The sequence below is a fragment of the Rana temporaria genome, chromosome 11, assembly GCF_905171775.1.
Source record: "Rana temporaria chromosome 11, aRanTem1.1, whole genome shotgun sequence".
Taxonomy (NCBI): domain Eukaryota; kingdom Metazoa; phylum Chordata; class Amphibia; order Anura; family Ranidae; genus Rana; species Rana temporaria.
In genome coordinates, this window is record NC_053499.1 from 129199987 (window position 1) to 129225757 (window position 25771).

The following is a 25771-nucleotide window of genomic DNA, read 5'->3' on the forward strand; positions in this document are numbered from 1 at the left end:
GTTGGAATGTCCGATCGTGTGCACGTGGCATAATACTGGTAAATGTTCTATATGAAAGTGCTCTCATGCCCAGTAAACAAAAATCTCCTGTGCAACAAAACAATTTATAGGTCAATAAATAAATGTTAAAATCATAAGTCCATATAAACTCTCCCAATCCAAAGTGGATGGTGCTTAAGTATTTGTGCAGATATAACCAGCGGGTGTACACTGTAGGCATAACAAAAATAGTACTACAAACTACTGTACATCATGTCTTTATGCACTCCCTAAGGTACACAATAAAGGAGTTCCTCTAAAGCTGGCAATACTGTATGTGGCGCTACCCCCATAGGAGCCATTTGAGTATTACCCAGATAGTCCTTAATTCTTCACTGGCAGTCAGGTACACACACTTAGGCTTGATGTAGTCAAAGATCAGTCTAGGGGTGTTGTTTTATTGTTTTATTGGAGGAACTTGGATAGGGTAGGGTATTAGTATTAAGCCCCATACACACTATCAGTTTTCCTGATGGTTTTCTCTTCAGGTTTACCAAAACCATCTAATATGAGGTCAAACCTTAAGCGTTTCAATTTGAATGCAATCAGGCAGGTCCTTGTACTACATGGTTTTGGTAAACCTGAAGAGAAAACCAGCAGGAAAACTGATAGTGTGTATGGGGCTTTAGTAGTAGTAGGGTACTCCAGAACGAAACTATTCACAATTTGAGGATGTAGAATTGACTAGTAGGTGAAGTCCCATGCTGGGATAAGATGGCAGAGTTCTCCTGTGTAGCAGTGTAGGAATAAAGAGTAGGAACAAAGTCTCTTTTAGTAAAGGACAGGTAGACAAAGCTGTCCAGGCCACTAGACATTGATCTCTTTAGTTGGACCCTTGGCTGACTAGACTAACCCAAAGGGGTAGCCAAAAAGGAACAGCCCCTAGATCTTTGGTCTGTATTCATAGGAGTACAAGGGCCACTCCTCTTTAGCCTCATGCCCTCAGGTCGCCCACTTGAGGCCGCATGGCAGCAGGTGCCAGGTAAGGCAAACCTGCCTCACCCATGGCTGGTGCACTCAAGTGTTCTCTGAATATGTAGGCTAATCTCAGCATGCTCAGGGACACCTCACCTGTAATTTTCCGAGACTGCTAAATACTCATGCTGCCTATTTGCCTAGCTCCCACCCATGTTCCAGAAAGCTCTACTAGTTTCTAGAAGGCAGGAGGAGCCCCTAGGAAAACTTAACAGCACTAGAACACCACGAGCAGTCCTAATTAATGAATTGCATCATTCTGTGAAGCAAAATGCTGAAGATAGATATGCCTCTAGCCCCTCCTTATGGCGGAACAGCAAATTACACTAATCAAACAATTACGTCCTAGCACCCACACTAAGAGGGTGCTCCACGTACATTCGATTTTCGAAGAAACATTTGTTTGAATACATTTATCAGATTAAATATACATGAAAATTCTTAGTACATTCGATGACTTGAGGAATATAATTTAAAAGGTCTTCAAAAATGTTTAAGTGAATGGACTTTCCTGAACGAAAAAACACATTCACTGTTAGAAATTCAATTGTTCAGGAAAACAATTCTATCCTGCTCCTTCAAATTTTCTTGACACTGTGGCCAAAAACAAAAGACAATTTGACCTCACTAGTGATTAGACAATCTAACAAATGTTCTTAACCATTTGCCAACTGCCAACAGTACATTTATTGCTGGTAGGCGGCTTCCCAAGGCACCATGTCGTGCGCTGTACAACCCATCCCCTGGGGTGTGCAGTGGCATGATCCACTCCAGACACAGCAGATTGCGGTACTCAGTATTGGGCCACTGTGAGCAGCCTAGATACCAATAGTACAATGGAAAACATTCATGGCATCATTGTTTACTACTGTGTGTGATCTTTGACTGGTCACCAGTGATCACATGATACCTGGGCCACAGCACCCTGTACCATGTGATACCTGTGGGTCAATCACAGCATCACAATAGTAAGCTATGAGGTTGATTTACTAAAACTGGAGAATGCAAAATCTGTTGCAGCTGTGCATTGTAGCCAATAATATTCTAACTTCAGCTTGCTCAATTAAAGTGGTTGTAAAGGCAGAAGTTTTTTTTATCTTTAAAGATAAAAAAAAACCTTCTGTGTGTAGCAGCTTCCCCCAGCCCCCCCCCCTAATACTTACCTGAGCCCCATCTAGATCAAGCGATGTTGCAGGAGGGTCTCAGCTGCCTGGGACTCCCCTCCTTACTGGCTGAGACAGCAGCGCAGCACCATTGGCTCCTACTCCTGTCCATCAAAGTCAGTCAGCCAATGAGGAGAGAAAGGGGGAGGAGCCAGGCAGTGACTTCATGTCTGAATGGACACAGGGAGCTGTGGCTCGGCTCAGGTTCCCCCATGGCAAGCTGCTTGCTGTGGAGGCACTCAACGGGAGGGAGGGGCCAGGAGCGCCAAAGAGGGGCCCAAGAACTGCACAGAGCAGGTAAGTATAACAAAAAAAATAAACTTTCGTATCAGTCTGCTGCTGATATAAGGTAGCATTTCCTCAGTCTTCTTTCCCAGCCATCAGATTTCAAAATGTAACTTTATAACCAGTCACAGGGGGAGAGGCTGTAGCAAGACTCACCAGGTTTGACATGATTGTATCATCTCTGAACCAGCATTTCAGTCCAGGAAGTAAATGCTGACCCTGGATGGTGTCGGTGTTCTGTCAGAATCGGCGACTTATCAGAATAGGTAACGGAAGTGACATCCCGTCACTACACCCAACATACGTCTGCTGTAAGCCTGGAGTCGGAAGGCGGCAGCGGACATCTTTTTACACCCAGCCAAGTCTTGCATTTCACACTTATTTTTACCAGTAAACTCAGCTTATATAGTGAAACACAGTATTTAGAAATGCGTGACACTGTTTTAATGTTCAATTTTAAAAGTAGCGGCAAGCCTGCTGATTTTACAGGTTTGCCGCTGCTTTTAAAATGCAGAACACTGCTGCTTTTAAAATTCAACATCAAACGGGTTTCAAAAATGGTACCTAATCTGGAACACCCAGTTCTAATTTCATGGATTTGAAGTGGTGGTACTTACTTTTTTTATTTGACAAATCTGCATTTTTGTTCATTTTTAATAATGACTATATCATGTCATTTGTTCATGCATATTGCATTTATCTGTATCACTATTTAAATCAAGATCAAATCTTTGCTTGTTCAAATATGTTGAAAAAACTCAACAATTTCTATTGAGTGTACTTACTTTTTCACATGAATACATGTATGGCTGAAATCCAGGGAGATATAAATAAATCAAATAAATCACTTCAAGTCCAGAATGTTTCATTACCATTTTTGAGTTACCAGCACTGTCACACTTTGAATGAAAGTCATGCAACATTGCACCCAAAATAATTTGTTAGCATTTTTTGAGACAGCTATAGTTTTATGTTTGTGGTACTTAATCACCACTTTTTTTTTTTTGCTATATAAATGAAAATAATTTTTGAACAAAAAAAAACAAATTTTTTGTTGTAAAATTTTAAAGTAAATAATCGTTCTTCCCAAATTTGGGCCAAAATGTATTCTGCTACAGTTCTTTGATTAAAAAGAAAAAACAAATAGGTGTAAATCATTCAGAATGTGTGAAAGTTACAAATGATGGTATTCATATTTGAAAATTGTTCAATCATAATGTACTGATCTAGACTAGAGGACTGTACTGACTGTACATAATGAGGAGGAGACAGATCGTTGTTGCTACTTAGTAGGAACACACGATTTGTCTCCTCTCCCCTGAGAGAACCGGGATTTGCGTGTTTACACACACAGATCCCGGTTCTCGCTCTGTCACAAGCTAGTGCTCGGCGGTCATCGCACCCGCCGAGCACACGCATCGGCTTCAGGGTAACGCTGCGCGCACCTGCTTATTTTTTGTTGTAAAATTTTGCAAATAAATAATCGTTCTTCCCATGTTTGGGCCAAAATGTATTCTGCTACATTTCTTTGATTAAAAAGAAAAAAAAACAAATAGGTGTAAATCATTCAGAATGTGTGAAAGTTACAAATGATGGTATTTATATTTGAAAATTGTTCAATCATAATGTACTGATCTCATTTCTTGAGGCACTAAAATGTCAGGACAGTACAATTAGCTCACAAATTATCTATTTTTCAAAAGTAGGCGGTACAGGGTATTTAGTAAGAGACATGGTGATTTTTTTTGTTTTTTTTTGTGTTTTTTGTCATAATGAAGAAATTAACCACTTCAGCCCCGGAAGACTTTACCCCCTTCCTGACCGGGCCATTTTTTGCGATACGGCACTGCATCGCTTTAACAATTGCTTGGTCGTGCGATGTTGTACCCAAACAAAATTTATGTCCCTTTTTCCCCACAAATAGAGATTTCTTTTGGTGGTTGTCACGAGCAAGTGCTCGGTGGTCATCGCGCCCGCCGAGCACACACATCGGCTTCAGGGACACGCCGCGCGCACCTGCTGGGGCGTCCTAAAGAGCTGACGTACAGCTATGAAGGCTCGCCCAGGGGAGCCATCCTGCTGCAGTATGACTGCGGTGGCTGGTCGGGAAGGGATTAAAGAAATTAAACTGTGGGTATAGATTGTGTATATGGGATTGTATGATTTTTTTTCTGGTTTATTGGCATAGATAGATGGAGATAGATGGACTTTTTCAACCTGACTAACTATGTGACCATAAAAATTAATTTTTTTTTTTACAAAGTTGTAATTTTAATAAGTTAATTCTCAAACATAGCATAGGCATACCTACAATTACATCCCAAAACACATTTTGCTATGCCTCCTAAATGCATAGGGGGGCTCAAAATCCCAGGAGGACCTTTAAGCTTTCAAGGAACATAAATTACACCTCTAATTTCTTAACTACCTATCATACTTCTTGAGTCCCTGAAGTGCCTAGACAGAAGACACATTCACATTTTTTAAGACAAACACTCCAAGCTATTTTCTGAAAGTTCAATTATATAAAGAAAATACTGCGCTAGATAATACACCCTAAAAGCAGCGGTGAAGTAATAAATAATAAATAGAGCCGCGCTAAAAACATGAATTAACAAATAAAAAAACACATAGAAATGATATCCAATATAGATCACATATGTGTTATATTAACCTCTATACTACCAGCCGCCGTCAATTGACGGCGGCAAGGTAGCTCAGGTATTCTGACAGGACGTCATATGACGTCCTCGTCTTTTAAAGCCGCCAGGGGGCACGCCGCCGGCAGGCGCACGAGGCCGCGATGGCCCCCGGGCACCCGCAATTGCCCAGTAACTAAGCAGGACCGTGGATCTCTGTGTGTAAACACAGAGATCCACGTCCTGTCAGGGAGAGGTGACCAATGCTGTGTCCCTTGTACATAGGGACACAGATCGGTCACCTCCCCCAGTCACCCCCCTACAGTTAGAACACTCACTAGGCTACACATTTAACCCCTTCCCCGCCCCCTAGTGGTTAACCCCTTCCCTGCCAGTCACATTTATACAGTTATCAGTGCATGTTTATAGCACTGTTCACTGTATAAATGTGAATGGTCCCAAAAATGTGTCAAAAGTGTCCGATGTGTCCGCTATAATGTCGCAGTCCCAATGGCAGATCGCCGCCATTCCCAGTAAAAAAAAAAAAAAATCATAATTATGTCCCCTATTTTGTAGGCGCTATAACTTTTGCGCAAACCAGTCACACTATACGGTTATTGCGATTTTTTTTTTTAACAAAAATATGTAGAAGAATACATATCGGCCTAAACTGAGAATTTTTTTATTTTTTTTAAATGGGATATTTATTATAGCAAAAGTAAAAAATATTGGCCCAGATTCACAAAGCACTTACGCCGACGTATAACAAGTTACGCTGACTTAAGTGCAAATGTGCGCCGTCGTATCTGTGTGCCAGACCCACAAACAGATATGCGCCTAAAACCAGGCTACACCCCGCCGACGTAGCTTGCTTACGCCGGCGTAGGGTGGACGTACATTTAGTGCATGGTGCCGCTCCCTTTGATTAGCCATTCAAACATGCAAATGAGGGAAATACGGTGATTCACGAACCTGCGTGCGCCCGAAGCAGGCTACGCGAGGTGCGCGTAAGTTGTACGTCCGGCGTAAAGTTATTCCCCATAAAGGAGGTGCAACCCAGCAGCAGACATGCAAAGGTCTGCACCAGGGAACACAAGCCGGCGTATTTTACGTTGGACGTGTGTCTGGCTGGGCGTAGGTTACGTTCATGCCGTACGCTGTGATCCGGCGTAGTTTAGGCAGTTGTTCAGACGTGGTTGTGAGCAGGCGCAGGGGGATGCGTCCACGTCACGGCACATGCGCAGTTCGTGATATGTATCTTCTCAAAATATTCCAATTGCACACCTTCCAGGAAAATAGCCAATAAGTAAAAGGGTGCTGAAACGATCACCAGCTGGGAACCGGAAAGCAAATCATATACACATATTCGCCAGCACACCAAGGATCATTTAAAAAACGTCCAAAATTTAATGCATATTAGCGATCCAAAAAGCAATGTTTCGAGGTCGCGCAGGACCTCTTCGTCAGGCAAAAGATCTTTTGCCTGACGAAGAGGTCCTGCACGACCTCGAAACGTTGCTTTTTGGATCGCTAATATGCATTAAATTTTTGGACGTTTTTTAAATGATCCTTGGTGTGCTGGCGAATATGTGTACGTGATATGTATCTGTCTGGCACTCGGCCCATCATTTGCATGGGGTCACGCCTCATTTGCATGGGTCACGCCCACTTCTACCTACCTTTGAATCTCACGCCACGCTGGCGCAGCGTTGGGAACACTGGCTTGCTGAATGCATTGCTTGCCTCTCTGCGCTGCGTTGGCCTAGCGTATATTGGTTACTCTGTGGTGGCGTAATGTGCGCCCACACTCTGTGAATCTGGGTCCTTGTGTTTTTTTTTCAAAATTGACGCTCTTTTTTTGTTTATAGCCCAAAAAATAAAAACCGCACAGGCGATGAGTACAATGTCACCATAGTTCAGCCATTCAGTACTACACTGTGATTGGCTGTGTACCATGTGATCACTGTGACCAAACACAGAGCCTACAGTAGTAAACAATGACCTAATGATTAACAGCTGTTGTTTACTACTGGTAATGCGATCACTGTGATTAGTCACAGTGATCACATTCTGGACACAGTGGTCACAGATTGTGCTGTTGCATGCTCTAGTCAGAGCACATGAGCCCCCGATGCTGTAGGACATACGGGTATGTCCACTGCATTGGCACTGCTTCCCTCCGGCTGAATATATGCATTGGCCTGACGGGAGGTGGTTGATACAGCTGTGTAATAATTAATACATCCTTAAATGTATTTCTATAGGCAAGCAGTTGGTATCAGTCTCTTGTAGACCCTGTACAGGGGGAGAGGGAGGGAGAAGCACTACAAGGAGCTAGTCAGGTGTGTTTCAATGCAAGGAGCATGCTGATAGAGAAAAAAGCAGAATGACGAGAGATAAGCTCATTAGTCTGCTACTTCTCTACTCTGCAGGATTGGGAGGAGACAAGTATGGTAAGTGAAAGTGCAGCTGAGAAAGATCAAGTCTATTGCCCTACCAGGCAGGTCTGTGCTGTGTGGCACAGATGTGTTGATCTCAGGAATTGATTTATGGAAATACATTGTTTTTTTTTTTCAGGTATAACAGCTCTCATATACATATTTCATATGTGCGTTCAGCATTTTTCCTATAGTTTGGCTTTAACCACTTCAGCCCCGGAAGATTTGGCTGCTCAATGACCAGGCCATTTTTTTTGTGTCGCTTTAACTGACAATTGCACGGTCGTGCGACGCTGTACCCAAACACAATTGTACCCAATAAGAACGTCCTTTTTTTCCCACAAATAGAGCTTTCTTTTGGTGGTATTTGACCACCTCTGCGGTTTTAATTGTTTGCGCTATAAACAGAAGAAGAGTGACAATTTTGAAAAAAAACACAATATATTTTACTTTTTGCTATAATAAATATCCCAATTAAAAAAAAAAATCCTCAGTTTAGGCCGATATGTATTCTTCTACATATTTTTGATAAAAAATTGCAATAAGCGTATATTGATTGGTTTGCGCAAAAGTTATAGCGTCTACAAAATAGCAGATAGATTTATGGATTTTTTTTTTTACCAGTAATGGCAATGATCAGCGATTTTTATCTGGACTTTTTATGGACCTTTTTATGGACACTTTTGACACATTTTTAGGACCAGTGACAATTATACAGCGATCAGTGCTATAAAAATGCACTGATTACTGTATAAATGTCACTGGCATGGAAGGGATAAACACTAGGGGCGATCAAGGGGTTAACTGTGTTCCCTAGGTGTGTTCTAACTTTTGGGGGGATGGGACTGACTAGGAGGAGAGAGAGGTCGGTGTTCATACTTAGTATGAACACACAATCAGCTCCTCTCCCCTGAGAGAACCGGAATCTGTGTGTGTTTACACACACTGATCCCGATTCTTGCTCTGTCACGAGCGATCGCGGGTGCGCCACCGGAGCCGATGCGAGTGGCCGGCGGGGATGTAGTAATTATTTTATCTTTTACTGCAGCAGGTTGGCTCCCCTGGGCGAAATGACGTCACCTTATGTCGCTTTGCCTTTTTGACCACCAGGCACCTAGTGGTCAAAAGGCGTAGCGACGCAAGGTAACGTTGTTTCGCCCAGGGGAGCCAATCTGCCGCATTAAAACTGCGGCGGCTGGTCAGGAAGGGGTTAACAAACAATGAAAGTTAAAATAATTGCTACATGTATTACTTTAATGCAGACAGTCTACTACTGTGTCTGTTGGACAAAATCTGCAGCATACAAATACAATGACCTGTGCTAGGATCAGTCATCTGTGGGTAGTCGAGTTATTATAACACATCGACACAGGCCATCAGGTTTCTAAAAGTTCATTTTGTACTAACTGGCAGATACTACAGACCAACCCACATCAAGTAGTTAAACATCTCGAGGCTATATGCCAGATCATAAACTTCAAATAAAAAAAAGTCTTGCAAAAGCACCTGTGTGTGTACTCTGACGGAATGTGCTTTCTTGTTGGAAAGCTACCAATGTAAAGGGTGCCTCCACCAAACTTTCTAAGATAGAATGTAAACAACACCTAACAGCATAAAATGTATTTCTGTAATCCAGGTCCTTTGATATTTTCATTTTACTTATGTTCAGTAGTAAGATTCATGAGCTTCTGATGAGTAGCAGTTCATTCATAGATGGAATCCCTGCACTTTGTATGTAACATAATCCTGATTCGTGCACTACTCTACAGTGCCTTGAAAAAGTATTCATTACCCTTGAAATTTTCCACATTTTGTCATGTTACAACCAAAAACGTGAATGTATTTTATTGGAATTTTATGTGATAGACCAACACAAAGTGGCACATGTAGATCTCCACCCCCCTAATCACACACCAAGGCTAATTACTTAAACATTCTAGACGTGTCGGCGCCGGCCTATAATTATCATGATCTAATCACTGCACATTCCTTCATTAACAGCATAACAAACAAAACACCATCACACACTGAGTTCCCTAGACAGACGTTCCGTCTCCGCATACAGCTTGACACCTATTCACACCTCTGAGCATCAATAGGCTTTAGGAAGTGTTATCACACAATTAAAGGCCTTTCAAGAGCCAGCCTTATTTAACATGTTAACAGTCTTCACAGAGAGATGAGTCATAGAATATTCTTTGCGGGCATTAAGGAATATACTGTAGATCACTGTCCACGCCAAAACAATCCAACATGTGTCCCCCATCTCCTGGCTCAATCTGTGCCCAAAAATCACTCCTGTTACAGCACATAATAGGGAAGTAGAAGGAACATGATAAATGTTTTTTCAATTTTTTTACAGATAAATATGTGAAAAGTGGGGCGAGCATTTGTATTCAGCCCCTTTACTCTGATACCCCTAACTAAAATCGAATGGAACATATTACCTTCAGAAGTCACCTAATTAGTAAATAGGGTCCTCCCGTGTGTAATGTAATCTCAATATATTTACAGCTGTTCTGTGAAGCCCTCAGAGGTTTGTTAGAGAACCTTAGTGAACAAACAGCACCATGAAGGCCAAGGAACACACCAGACAGGTCAGGTATAAAGTTGTGGAGAAGTTTAAAGCATGGTAAGGTTAAAACAAAAATATCCCAAGATTTGAACCTCTCATGGAGCACTCAATCAGAGAGGCAGCCAAGAAGCCCATGGTAGCTCTGGAGTAGCTGCAATGATCCACAGCTCAGGTGGGAGAATCCTAGATCTGTCCACAGGACAACTATTAGGCCCCGTACACACGACCGGATCTGTCCGCTGGGATTTATCCACGGATCAGTTCCAGCGGACAGATCCGGTCGTGTGTAGGCCCAAGCGGACATTTTCCAGCGGATAAAAATCCAGCCGACGGATTTCCAGCGGATAAAATTTTCTTAGCATGCTAAGAAATCTATCCTCTGGAATCCTGTCCTTCGGACTTATCCGGTCGTCTGTACAGACTCACCGGATAAGTCCGCCCGATCCCCATCCCTCGCATGCGTCGAAGTGATTCGACGCATGCGTGGAAGTATTTACCTTCCAGGGTCGCGCACGTCGCCGCGTCATCGTTGCGGCGACGGCGCGGCCACGTCACCGCGGATGTTTTCCGCTGGGATTTTGATCTGATGGTGTGTACAGCCATCAGATCAAAATCCGCCAGCGGACATATCCGATGGAAACGGTCCGGCGGACCGTTTTCATCGGATATCCGCTCGTCTGTACGAGGCCTTAGTCATGTATTCAACAAATCTGGTCTTTATGGAAGAGTGGCAAGAAGAAAGCCATTGTTGAAAGAAAGCCATAAGAAGTTCAGTTTGCAATTTGCTAGAAGCCATGTGGGGGACACAGCAAACATGTGGAAGAAGGTGCTCTGGTCAGATGAGACCAAAATGTAACTTTTTGGTCTAAAAGCAAAACGCTATGTGTGGTGGAAAACTAACACTGCACATCAGTCTGAACACAACATCCCCAACGTGATACATGGTGGTGAGGAAAAAAAATGTTTTTATATCTTTTTGGGGGATATTTATTATAGCAAAAAGTAAAAAATATAGAATTTTTTTCAAAATTGTCGCTCTATTTTTGTTTATAGCGCAAAAAATAAAAACTGCAGAGTTGATAAAATACCACCAAAAGAAAGCTCTATTTGTGGGAAAAAAAGGACGTAAATTTTGTTTGGGAGCCACATCGCATGACCATGCAATTGTCAAGTTAAAGCGACGCAGTGCAGAATCGCAAAAACTGGCCAGGTCCTTTACCTGCATAAAGGTCCGGGTCTTAAGTGGTTAAAGGGTAAAAGTTTGTCGCCATTCCACGAGCGGATGCAATTTTGAAGCTTGACATGTTGGGTATCAATTTACTCGGCGTAACATTATCTTTCACAATCTAAAAAGAAATTGGGCTAACTTTACTGTTGTCTTACTTTTTTATTAAAAAAAGTGTATTTTTTCCCCAAAAAGACTGCTGCGCAAATATGGTGTGGCAGAAAGTATTGCAACGACCGCTATTTTATTCTCTAGGGTTTTAGAATAAAAAATATATATAATGTTTGGGGGTTCTAATTGGAGGGAAGGAGATGGTACTGAAAAAAGAGAAAAACACATTAGAACTGCTGTTTTACTTGTAATGCCAACGGCAGATCACAGAAGGAAGCTTAGGCCTGCAGAAGGCCACAAAGCCGCGGCCTCAATTACCGGCGGGCGTGGGTCCACCACAATCACGCGGTGGGGGAGGTGGGGGCGCACGGAGACACAGGAGACTGTATATGTGACCCCTGCAACAACTCTCCTCCATTTGTCCCTGGACTCTCTCCCATATATACCCTTTTGAGCTTGGACTCTTTTATGCTATTAACTGTACACTTCCCTGTACATTATTATTCTTATCTAATATACTACCAAGAAATTCTTGTTGTAATTTGGTTCATGCGCATTTTACTTGTGTAGTGCGCCCCCACCTCCCCCGCCTTGCGATCGCGGCGGGCCCGCGCCGGCCCGTAATTGAGGCCGTGGCTTTGCGGCCTTCTGCAGGCCTAAGCTTCCCCGGGCGACAGGTCACAATTTCTTGCCGCAATTGCGACCGGGCATCCGGATTTTGTCGAGCCCTGCATTATGTTATTATGTTCCTTTAAGCACATGGTGGTAATTTTTGTGTCTGTTCACAATACTTCACTTTATTGATTCACATGAGACAGCGCATATCTTTTATATTTTGAGCACCGTATCTTCACCGCCTTATATTTAAGAGTAGTAAAAGTGCAGCAGTCTCACCTATATTTAGTGCAAGGTTTTTCTATAATTTTATTTTTTTCTTTGTAAAGTACAGGTACACTTTACGAGATGCACTTGGAATTATCTATAAAGAAAATGAAATTCAAGTAACGAAAGATTCTGGCTAGGGGCTAAAAACTGAATTGTGTTCTTTGATTATTTCCTTGTTTTGCTTATAACAATATTTCATACATTCTTGGTCACAAGCCAGTACAACTCACTGAGCAATAAAGAGACTGATGACAGCCGAGGACAAACACGAATATCTTTACCAAAAAATTTGCACACAGGACATGGCCGATAAAATTGCTGTTAAAACTACAGTAGCAATACTTGACTTTGACCTCAAAAACGTGACTCACATTGCTCCATTTATGCTGAGATAGCAGCTTGTGTAATAAAACCGAATTCCCTCAGAGATAATGAACTCACTTTTCTTCTGGTAATGCTTGTTAATCATGAATCAACCAATTCAAAACATCACTGAAATGACACACAACCTCCTTGACTTAAAGCGGATGTCCGCTGAAAAAAAAATATTAAAAGCCAGCAGCTACAAATACTACAGCTGCTGACTTTTAATATTAGGACACTTACCTGTCCTGGAGTCCAGCGCCGTCCGCAGCAGAGGACGAGCGATCGCTCGTCACTCTGCTGCCCCCCCGCCATCCTCGGTGAGGGAAGCAGGCTTCACTGCCCGGTTCCCTATGGCGCAGGCTACGCCTGCTGATTGGCTCCTGCTGTGTACTGGGAGCCGAGTGTTCCCAGAACACAACAGGGGGGGGGAACGGGAGGTGACGTCATGCCTGCAGTCTGCCCGAGACTGTGTGGTGGGAAGTGGGTGCAAATTCCTGTCTTTAGACAAGTATCTGCACCCCCCTCCCCCTGAAAGGTGTCAAATGTGACACCGGAGGGGGGGAGGGTTCCGATCAGCGGGAGTTCCACTTTAGGGTGGAGCTCCGCTTTAAAGTTCCAGCCAAACCTTCTTATCTTGGAGAGAAAAGGGATTAGAAGTTCTGTTTATTGCTATGCTGCGTACACACGGTCGGACATTTGACCGGGCGGAGTTTCCGACGGAAAAATAGAGAGCGGAAAAAATCCGATGGGGAATACACAGGGTCGGAATATCCGATGAAAAGCTCCCATTGTACTTTTTCAATCGGAAATTCCGACCGTGTGTACACGCCTGTAGGGCATTTTTAACTCCCTTCTGCTCTAAATCATAAAAATAATCATAAAATCATAAAATTAAATGAATGATAATAATCGTCAGAATTATTATTTTTGTTTAATTGTGTCCCCTTTACATTAGTGATCAGAATCGCAATCTTTATTTTTTATTTTCATTTCTATGGTGCTTTGCTCCCTGGGGACTCAAAGCACTTAGGAGGTGGGGCAGCCATCTTGAGCATACTCAGTTGAGCTATTAAACCTACCAGCATGTCTTTAGAGTTTGGGAGGAAACCTAAGTACCCAGGAGGAAACCTGTGCAAGCCAAGGGATGACATGCAAACTCCTTGCAGGTAGTGTCCTGGTCAGGATTAAAACTGAAGACCAAAGGCAGAAATGCTAACAACCACTAAGTCATCATTCTGTACTGACCCTTGTCAACATTCTTGGTCAGTTGGATTAGGACCCCTTACATTGACATACATACCTCCCAACTTTTTGAGATGGGAATGAGGGACACCTATCAGCAAAAGTATGCAGGCATAAGACACACCCCTTGCCACACCCTCTTAAAGGAGAATTGAACAAAAAAATTGATTGGTTAAACTCACAACTGTCCCTGATTTCGAGGGACTGTCCCTGATTTGGAAGGACTGTACCTGATTTGGAGCAATGTCCCTCATTCCTCCTCATTTGTCCCTCATTTTGGTCTATAGAGTTGTATATAAAATGCACTTGATATCTATCAAAAAGTGTTTTCCAGCCCTAAACCTTTCATCTGATTTCTAAATGGCTACATTTGTAACTTCCAAAAGCCAATATAAAGGAATAGTAGTGGTAAAAAAAAGATTTTTATTTATTTTAAGATTTTTAGGGGAAAAAACGGGTGGAACTCCACTTTAAATAATGGCATTTCCATGTCCTGTGTACTGTGAGACCAGATATAGTGAATGCAGAGTCCTGGGTTTCGTAACACTTTAAGTCCCTCTCTAACTACTACCATTGGCATTTGACAGATGTTTGGACATGCCTGTTATAATTTACATCCTGGCATTATTCTATTCTGTGTGAGAGACAAGATGGCAGTACCCAGTGGCGTAATAAATTCTCTGGGCCTGGAGTTGAGTTTGTGAGCACTGATTATGAGTTGATGCAGTTATTTAAAAGCTGACTATGGTAGTTAATATTTGGTGCATGTTTTTGTATACACTGGAATGGACAAAAGGTTGCTTTAATTACATTTTTCTTAAAAACCTGTCATAAGAAAAATATGGGTACAGCCACTTTTAAAAATTTGAATAGCAGCACTGTCTGAGGATCTCTAACTGCTGAGACCTGGACTGCTCTCCCGCGTACTTGTTCTGTAGTCTCAATTCAAAAATCAATGCCGCAGTGTCAGTATGACGACCATACAACTAACAATTTCACAAGTAAGTCAGTAAAGACAACCCCAAAATGTCTCTTGTGATAGGTTTCCTTTAACTTGCTCTCAGTAGTTGGGCTCCACTACAGCAGCCCTGTGGAGTTCTGCTCATATGAATTTGGTATCAAAGGACACATCATTCATTTCTCTGTAGCAGCCTGGTGTCTTAAAAACTTTCAGACAGGATTTTCAAGTATTGTAAAGATTGTATGTGTGCATAGGGTGTACCTCGTGTGGTGCCAATTCCTGTCTCCCACCTGGCAGTGCTGCCAGCTTCTCTCCTCTAAGTAAATATTTAATTAACCTGCCTTCCTTTTCTGAATGGACAAAGTGAGTGATCTGTATGTGTTCATTCTTAGGCCCCGTACACACGAGAGGATTTATCCGTGGATACGGTCCACCGGACCGTTTCCGCGGATAAATCCTCTCGAGGATTTGCGAGGATTTTGATCCGATGGAGAGTACTCACCATCGGATCGAAATCTGCGCCGAAATCCCATCGCGATGACGTGTCGCGCCGTCGCCGCGATGATGACGCGGCGACGTGCGCGGCGCTGTCATATATGGAATTCCACGCATGCGTCGAATCATTACGACGCATGCGGGGGATTCATTCGGACGGATTGATCCGGTGAGTCTGTACAGACCAGCGGATCAATCCGTTGGGATGGATTCAAGCGGATAGATTTGAAAGCATGTCTTCAAATTTTTATCTGCTGGAAATCCATCCCAGGGGATAAAAATCCGCGGAAACAGATCCGCTGGATTGTACACACCAGGGGATCTATCCGCTGGAGCCGGTCCGCGGATCAATTCCAGCGGATGGATCCTCTCGTGTGTACGGGGCCTAAGAGGATAACGAAAGGTTAATTTTTTTTTTTTAAAAACAAACATGTCATACTTACCTCCTTTGTGCTGTTGGTTTTGCACAGAGTGGCCCCAATCCTCCTCTTCTTGGGTCCCTCAGTGGCGCTCCTGGCTCCTCCTCTTCTCGAGTGCCCCATTGGAGAGCTGCTCTCCCTCGGGGCACACGTGTGCTCCCGTGTCCTGCTGCTACATCTATTGACACAGGCAGCAGGACTCGGCCCCACCCCCTGGCTCCTGCATCACTGGATCTGATTGACAGCAGCAGGAGCCAATGGCTGCGCTGCTATCAATCTATCCAATCAGGACTAGAGACACCGGCTGGAGCTGGTGGGCTCGTTCCCGTCACTGGAAAGACCGGGTTCAGGTAAGTAAAAAGGGGGCTCTGGGGTCCGCTGCATCACACAAGGTTTTTTTTTTCACCTTAATGCATAGAATGCATTAAGGTGAAAAACCACAAGGGTTTACAAGCCCTTTAACTGAATAATAGTATATACTGTTTACTGCAGGCTGCAGAGAAAGGGACTGGGGAATCTCTGTCCTCAGTTTCTCAAAAGTGAGACTTCAGGGGTCTCTTTAGACCCTTGATATATCACCAAAGCCCCATAATAGGGTTCCTAAAACAGTGTGTAAAAAAATAATTTAAAATAATTATGTAAAAATAAAAATAAATGTGTGTCCTACTGACACCAATCTCTGCTCTACTGACACTGGGGTTAGGGTTTGGAGTTAGGGTTTCCCATTGAAGAATAAGGCTAGGACTTAGGAATTGGAACAGGGACCTCCCCCAGAGGTCAAAGGTCCGAAGGCGGGTTCCCAGAGGTCAAAGGTCATGGGCGTGGCTGACCCACCCCCACCAAAGTGTACCGCCTACCCCAACTAAGTCGGGGAATGAACAAGTCGGAGAATGAACAAGTCGGGGAAAGCGTCCAACCTGACACTGGCAATAGGCTGCGCACACCAATGAATTGTGTAGTTATGTTTTCAATGTATAAAAACTTACATCTGAGACATACAAATAAGACCCCCCCGCCCCCAAGAGTGACTTCATGAAATTAGTCTCAAAACACAAAAAAAATTAACAAAGTGACTAAAACTCTGTTCTCTTGTCTGGTCTGTGCTGCTATTACTAGTTAGGGAAAGTCATGGAACTAAATGCCTAACCATGACATAGCAAAGGGATATGTATGCACCAAACTGACCCCTTCAGGCCAAACAATTTGGGGGGACTTTGTAGCCATTAAGAATGCCCATCAAGTGTCCACTTTTAGCATATGTGTAAAGAAACTTCATATTTAAAAAAGAAAAGGGTCTGGACATTTATCCCATTGAAATGCTGTAGCATGATCTAAAGCAGGCCATGAAAACAAGGAAGCTGATCATGGGCCATAATATATCTGTACAACCATAGTGCAGCACTACAAGGCAAGACGCCTAAAAAGATTGCGCAAATATGGCTGCCCCTAAATAAACCTATAATTACAAATTATACGTAGAAACAATGCTTGTAAAATATGTTTAATATTAATAAGATTATTACATGCAGCTACTTTCTGTATATGTCCTGTATATCTAAAAAAAAATGAAAATACTATATATTCCCTTTTATGTTTAAATCCTTTTATTAGGAATAACAAAAAATAAAAAGCAAAAGGTACTAAGCAAGGAGCAGCACCAGGTATAACATAAATTGCAGTGACAATGCTTACAAAAGATGAGCAAATAAATATTACATCCCAGATACTGTATATGGGAACCAATGTCCCACTAACAGAACCCATTAGTAAAAGGGATAAACTGTAACCATAATTGTTCATTTACAACACAGGTGTCAAACACAAGGCCTGTGGGCCGAATCTGGCCCTCCAGGCCATTTTATGTGGCCCTCGCACGTCTCCTGCAGCCCTCCTCTGGTCCTCCTCCAAACCCCTACTTTCTGCTTTCAAGCAATGCATACAGCTTCTTTCCAGCAGCAGCATAAGGAAAGGGGGGTGCATTGTAATGGAAAGGAGATTGGGGACTCAACTTCTGATGGTGGGTGGCTCTTGACATTTAATGTAAGGGGAGGGGATGTGCTGGACATCTAATCTTGCAGATACAACCGGCCCTTTTGAGGGCAATCATAATGCTGATAGGGCCCACGATGAAATTGCGTTTGACACCCCTGAATTAGAACATATCAAACAATTGAGAAAATGTAGTGTTTAAGTTCCTGACAATATGACCACACCAGCAGTCAGGTACTAGACTCAAGTACATCAAGAAAGAAAATGTAGGTTAGAAAATAAAAGGAAGAATAGGGGAAAAGAAAGAGAGTGCTAAGGGACAGAAGAACGTTACTAAATATTTTTCAATTTTAATTATTTTTATTTTACTATTTATGCTTTCCATTTTGTAATATTTTCTTTGTAAATGATTTCTTGCAAAGTCTCTTTTCTTCAAAATAATATAAAAAAAAATCATTACACTTAATCTCTGAATGCTGTAATCAGACCTGTAGAAAATGTTTTCTCAGTAGAGAGCTATCATATTTGTAATCACTGTTACATTCCTGTCTGAATGTGGCAGTGAATGTCACAGACATTTCCCAAAGGGCGGAATTGCAGATGCTCTGAATGATGCATGTTTCCATTAAAACATGTGGTGGCGGCTAGTTTGTGTGTTTGTGTGTGTGTAAAGGGTTAACTGTGAGAGAAGTATGGGTGTTATTTAGTTTTTTTTAGAATCATACTTACTTAGGTGGATGCTGCATCTGTCCCCTGGTGCCTCTAACACTGAGAACTGAGCGAATGAACACCGCCGATGGCTCGGTTCTCACAGCTCCTTGAGCAGAGAGCTGCTGACTGTTTTGGAGCTAGTGGAAATTAACCCTTGATGTACCTGTCAACGACTATTATGGATTTTCTGCTGTGTATACATTGAAGAACTCGTGCTTCACTGCTTGCATCATTACCTATTTTTTTTTATTTTGCAAGGAATGATACTGAAAGTGGATGGACCAGTGAAAGAACATATGATGTGATACAGTTTGCTTCAACTACTTTATACAAATACTGTACATATATATATATATATATATATATATATATATATATATATATATATATATATATATATATATATACAGTATATACACACATGTGTGTATTTTTTCTAACTGAATAGTTCATAAATCATAAGAACAAATAAAAACAGCGAAATAAAAAAGTTATTGAACGATACCTTTTCAATTACCATATATACATTCGAGTATAAGCAGACCCGAATATAAGCCCAGGCACCTACCTTTTCCACAAAAAAATGGGAAAAAGTATTGACTTGAGTATAAGCCTAGGGTGAGAATGCAGCAGCTACTGTAAGTGGAAAAGAGTGTCAACAGTGCCCATCTACAGCCTCACTGTGCCCATTTGCATGCCTCAGCCTCACTGTGTCCATCTGCATGCCTCAGCCTCACTGTATATCTGCATCCCTCAGCCTCACTGTCCATCTGCATGCCTCAGCCTCACTGTGACCATCTGCATGCCTCAGCCTCACTGTGCCCATCTGCATGCCTCAGCCTCACTGTGCTTCAAGTACCTGATCGGCGTTGTGCCCATCTGCCATTTTGCCGGCGTTATGATCTCCCAGCGCTCCCAGCGCTGTGACCATCTGCAGTCTTATTATCTCCCGGTGCTGTGATATATTCAGTCTAGTTGGCGGCCAAGCAATGTAACAAAGCGCCACCTCCTTCTCGGTTTCCCAACAGTGAGTCAGTGTTTAGCCTATCATGGACGAGGATGAGGAGAAGGCGGGGCTTTGTTATCTGCACGACCGCCAACTAGACTGTCATGGATATGCAATAATGTCTGGCAGCTTACCTTCTCCTCTGTGTGTCCATTAGAGGCCTGACTCTCTTTCTGGCTGCCTCTTATCACCTCTCCTCCCTGTATGGCTTCACCCCAGGCCATCACAGGAACTCTATATTAACTAGTGCACTGCAGGTCTGCTTTGCTGTTCAACTTTGTTTGTTAGCTTGTGTTCCTGTTTGCCATGTGCTACGTTAACCTTTCTGTGTACCGATTTTGGCTCATCTGACTACTCCTGTTTGCCTGTTACCCTGACCTTTGGCCTGTCCCTTGGTTACCCCTGTCTGCCTGTTGCCCCGACCTCGGCTTACCCATCACTATTGCTTGTGTCCTGTGTGCTGCTTCACCTCTCTCCCTACGGAGTGTAACCTAGGGGACTCCAGGGGCCGTGACCTGGATCCAGCTCCAGCGAAGGGCATCCTCACCACTAGAGGCTCTGGTGAACACCAAGCTGGGTCTTAGACTCCACGCCCTGGGGAATCTTGGGCTCACGCTTCCTGTCCATCCAAAGCAGTCGGCTCTAGGGTTCACTACCTTGCGTTGCGCCCCTGACTCCAACGGGGTGCATTTGTCATCTGGCCACAGGTGACCTGACAGACTGGAGATATCACAGGACTCAAGTATAAGCCTAGGGGGGCATTTTCAGCACACAAAAAAATGTCTCGGCTTATACTTGAGTATATACGGTAATGAGTTTAGTATTCCACTCAGGGACTGCTTGATCTGTCCTTCCATAGAAAAAACATCAAAATTTAAGTGCAACATGGCTTAATCAAAAGAGATTTCAGTGCAGCAATCCCATTAGAAATGTTGTTGGCACTCCCAAGGCTGTAAAATGTTACAAAAGAATTTAAAAGGACTTGGACCCCCATCAATTCACAGACTAGCAGATAGTTTACAATCAGTCAGAATGGGTCACTACTCTAAAAATGGTGTCCCACAATCAACAATGCAAGCACATGCCATACAACCCTCCAACAAGTGAAAGCGGACCCTAGGGTTGCAATGAAGAGCCTGCCCACATGTCTTGCTTCTGATAACCTCATGTTCATGGGTATATCAAAAGAAACAACTGACCAACAATTATATTTATGCTAGGTTACCAAAAGAGAAACTAGCTCTCTCTCCAAAGGAACAAAACTGCCCTGATGATAATGACTACTTTGGTGTCTTGCGGCATTAAGCCTGGTACACACGATGAGGATACGAATGGTTGTTCTTTTTTTTGCATGCTAGTCTCATATCAAAACCAAAGTTATGAAAATTCTCATACGACAGAATACAACTTAGGAAGTGATGTCATGTATTGCATTGTAATGCATTCCTTAATTTCCAAGCATGCGTGGTCTTGGTCAGTCACATGATTTTTTTGCACAAATATTATACTAATTACAAAAAAATCAGTAGTTTTGTGCTTGAAGGATGGTGCTCGGCTCTCAAAATGTGTACTAATAATTAGATTATCGAAAGATCGATAGGAAAGCGGTATTTTTCGTCCAATGTCTACTAGGCATTAGAGGGACAATGATCAGTGAACAGCTTAAAAAAAAAGCAGAACCATATGTTATTCCAAGTGTTATGCCAAGAAGCAGCAACTGTGAAGCATGGTAAAGCGAGTATGTTAATGTGGGCCTGCTTTTCTGCCTAAAATCTTGCAATTGCTAATAAATTCCAAATCATTTAAATACATTTTACAACACAGAATGCCAGGACATTTGGCTCTGAAGAGTCAAACAGAATGATCATGCAGCATGATAATATTTCAAAACACAGAAGTGTATCAACTACGGAGCGTCTCAATTAGAAAGAATGCTCAAGACTACAGTACCGACCTTAGTGCCAATGAAATGCTGTGGTATGATTAGACACCCAAACGATTTACACACACTGAAACAGTTTTGCATACAGGATTGGGCCGTATTAAGATTATTTCCAATAATGTATATCCACTATGTACTAAATACACGGGTTCACAGTTTTTGTGATAATAACCTTGGATGTTTACACCATTTGTTCAATAAAGATGTGGCATTGTAATATGCTTAAAAGGGAAAAAACTGTGCTAATAAAATTAAATAAAAATTTGAAAATTCAAATGGATGGACCAATCCAAATGCAGCAGCTAAATGTGGTATATGCACAAAACATAGATAAATAGGAAAAAGATGTGCTAGTTAAAGTCCAAAAATAATTTACTGTATTTATTGGCGTATAACACTCACTTTTTTACCCTGAAAATAGAGGGTAAACTGTGCCTGCGTGTTATACGCAGGGGGCTGTGGAAACGTCCCTCTTAAAGTTGGGGTGCGTGTTATACGCCAATAAATACGGTAATTGATTGAAGAGCATAAGCTAATTCTAAACTAATTCAAAACTAACAGATAGCAAGAAAAGCAGGCATGTGGCTATAGCCCAGCCAAGGCCTTTGCTTGCACAAAATATTTATTTTTTACTGAGCAAAAAATTAGGAATTAGACAATATTACACTATGGTCAGTTTTTCTTTTTGGGTTCATTGCTGAATATTACGATGCAGAGCTTATAATGTCATCAGTGTGTGAGTAATTGCAACCATCCATCCAGGGTTCCCTGAGATCTTCTGTGCAATCAAAGGCCTTGGCTGGGCTATAGCCACATGCCTGGTTCGATTGTTATCTGGTAAGCGAGTTTCCTATAAGGTAGCACTTTTGTGAATCAATCACTGTGGTGTCTACTACTGGATGAATTCATCTTGCCTTTGGAATTATTGGAATTTATTTATGCTCTTCAATAAATTAACTGAATTATTTTTGGACTATAACTAGCATGTCTTTTTCCAATTTATCAATGTAATATGCTTGTTTGTGAAATGTGACTTTATTTGGGAAAATTGGCAAAAAGTGATCGATTGTCCTAAGGAATACGGCACCTCATCCCTAAAATCTTGTATTGGTAATCAAAGGGAGTAGGGAATGCGGGATTATTATGGTGCCACAGAAAGTCAATACCAATATTTATAAGAAGTTTTAACAAAATTTTATTAATTACAAAGTAAAATTAAAATACATATACAAAACAGTAAATTACAGTAAATTTGTCACGTCTTAATCCCCTGATGAAGCCAATGTTTGGTGAAACTAGTAGGAATGACTTGACCGCTATATATGAGATACATGCTCCCTTTAGGCCTCGTACACACGATAGGTTAACCAGAGGACAACGGTCTGATGGACCGTTTTCATCGGTCAAAACCGATCGTGTGTGTGCCCCATAGGTTATTTAACCATCGGTTAAAAAAAAGCCAACTTGCTTTAAATTTAACCGATGGATTCCTAACCGATAGGTCAAAACCGATCGTTAGTAGGCACAACCATCGGTTAAAAATCCATGCATGCTCAGAATCAAGTCGACGCATGCTTGGAAGCATTGAACGTTTTTTTCAGCACGTCGTTGTGTTTTACGTCACCGCGTTCTGACACGATTGCTTTTTTAACCGATGGTGTGTAGGCGCGACGGACCATCAGTCAGCTTCATCGGTTAACCGATGACAACGGTCCTTCAGACCGTTGTCATTGGATGGACTGATCGTGTGTACGAGGCTTTATACTATCCATGTGATTTGCCCTTATTTACTGTTTTGTATATGTATTTTAATTTTTCTTTGTAATTTTGAAAAAAAAATTGTAAAAACTTCTTATAAATATTGGTATTGACTTTCTGGGGCACCGTAATAATCCCGCATTCCCTACTCCCTTTGATGACTTTTTATTATTAAGGCTAGATGGCTCATAATGTATTAATACAGAAAAATAACTTAACAATTATATGCTAATTAACCTACAGGATCTTACTACAGACTTACAACATTTTCTCATTCTTAATTTTTAAATATGCTTTAATCATTTTATTAATAAACATTTTTCTAAGATAATTGCTAATGAAAATAATTAAAATTTTAAATTTAAATGTAGGTAACAAAATTAATTTTTTTTAATTTTAATGTAGGTAACAAAAGCCAAATTTAAAATACACAAAAAGAGCCAGGTTCAGGTAGAATTACAAGACAAAATGTATATCATAAAATTAAATATTAGTTCATAATCAATGTTTTCTTGATTAGCCAACCAGGTATCTTTCTTGGCTACAGGTGTACTTATGAAGGTTAAAAAAAAAAAATATTAATTCAGTTCTCTTTTCCTCTCTGTATATGATATTAAGCTCTAAAGCCGCGTACACTCAATCAAATTTCTGATGGAATAAAATCAGATGGACTTTTACATTGGAATTCCGATGAAGTTGACTTTCATCGGTCTTGCATACACACTATCAGACTAAATTCCGACTGTGCCAAAACGCAGTGATGTAAAACACTATGAGGAGCCGAAAATAATGAAGTTCAATGCTTCCGAACATGTGTCGACTTGATTCTGAGCATGCGTGCATTTTTTCCTCTGATGGAGTTCCACACAGACGATCGGAATTTACTATCGTTTTTTTTGTCTTCGGAAAAATTTAAAACGTGTTCTATTTTTTTACACCGATGGGAAAAAAGTCAGATGGGGTCCTCACACGATCGGTTTCTCAGAAAAAACGATTGTTTGTACACAGCATAAGTATATAGAAAAGACTTACAAAATCCCTATAGCATCCCCAATCCCTACAGTTTTGAACCTCTTCATCTGGGCCTCACCAATGAAACACTTACCACGCTCCAGCATATAAGGTGGTTGGTTTCTGGATCTTCTACCAGTGTCCACAGCTTGGTGAGGAAGGCTGGCACGTTGCTGCAGTACCCGTCCATCGCCAGGGAGTTAGCAGATTCCTGCATGGTGACCGATGTATGCTACTCAAACTCCATGCCTATGAGAAGGTACAGTGATGGGGAGAGCTGAGAAGAACCCATGGGCTGAGGTCACAGTGTCACAATGAGAGCGGTTGCAGCTGATTCACACCACCAGGTCACACTGTCAACCACTCAGCACTATTTTGCTGGCACCGACCCCCTCTCCCCAGCACAGAACAATGCTCAGTGATGCAGTATTCATACAAAGCTCTGAACAAACATACAATATTATGTAAAGGGCTCATACAAACCCACCAAAAGGCAATGGATCACTGCACATCGCTAAGACACTTCAGTCCTATAAGATCACACAGCTGTGAATGACAAACACATCCTGTGATACATTGTACTAGCACATGTCCTTGTGTATTGCCTACAAGCTGTTACAGTGCATGAAAACCCCAACAATTAACTTATTTTATTTGCTCCCTTTTGGTCTGTTTAATATACTATTAAAAGTCTTTTGTTATATTTGTTTGATAAGTGCAAATAAAATCTGTTGATCTTTTCAGAAATTCAGAGTCCTCGGCAGGCTTCCTGTGTTATCTCATAGAGCCCTCCTATTTCCTGTCTTGCACTACAGAAGAATTAACCTTTATGCCAGGGGTGCCCAACCTTTGGAAGGGTGAGGGCCACTTAAGCGACTTGGTAACTGGTCACAGGCGACAATGAGTGGAGCTGGTGGATGGCAGCCCACTCTACTCTATAAAGCCCATGCTACTCTTTTTTTTTTTTGCGGATCGGATTGGAGGTAGGCGTTTGTAAACAGACACAAGTCCATATACATCTGCCACTCCTTAGAAGTGAATGGTGGGTCCAATTGGGTCGGACTGACTGTGTGAAAGGGGCCTAAGTCTGCTTTCATGCTGATGCACGGTTGTTTACCCACACCACGAGTGCAGCACAGTTCACCTGTGGCTTTTCTACAGGTTAGCTGCACTTTGCCATAGACTTCTATTATATCCTGTAGGTGTGGGGCACTTTCAGAAAGCTCACCAAACTCACAGGTAATAGAAGTCTATGGCTCAGTGCAAGTAATCAGTTTAAAAGCAGCCCAGTTACCACTGCTGAACAGATATGCCATATATACACTGTGATTTTAGTAATAAACTTGCCTTTAATAACAGTATTCTATTCTATTCCATCCCAGAGCAGGAGGTCACGGGCCACATCAGAGGGCTCCGTGGGCCACTGGTTGGGCACCCCTGCTTTATGCTGTAGAGATTAGAGCAGGCCCGTTGCAACAGGCCAGGCAAAGGAAGCAATTGCTTGGGGCCCCGAGCTGGCCTGGGGCCCCAGCATCC

General features: G+C 42.1%; 1 protein-coding gene across 1 annotated transcript in view; it reads right to left on the reverse strand.

The window, feature by feature from the left end:
* The window catches only part of HSF4 (heat shock transcription factor 4), a 79914-nt gene extending 55380 nt beyond the window's left edge, over positions 1-24534 (reverse strand). Inside the window, exon 1 of the mRNA XM_040329126.1 lies at positions 24330-24534. Coding sequence (XP_040185060.1) covers positions 24330-24452 — 123 coding nt within the window. The 5' untranslated portion in view covers positions 24453-24534. The remainder of the gene's footprint in view (positions 1-24329) is intronic.
* Positions 24535-25771: the final 1237 nt, after the last annotated feature.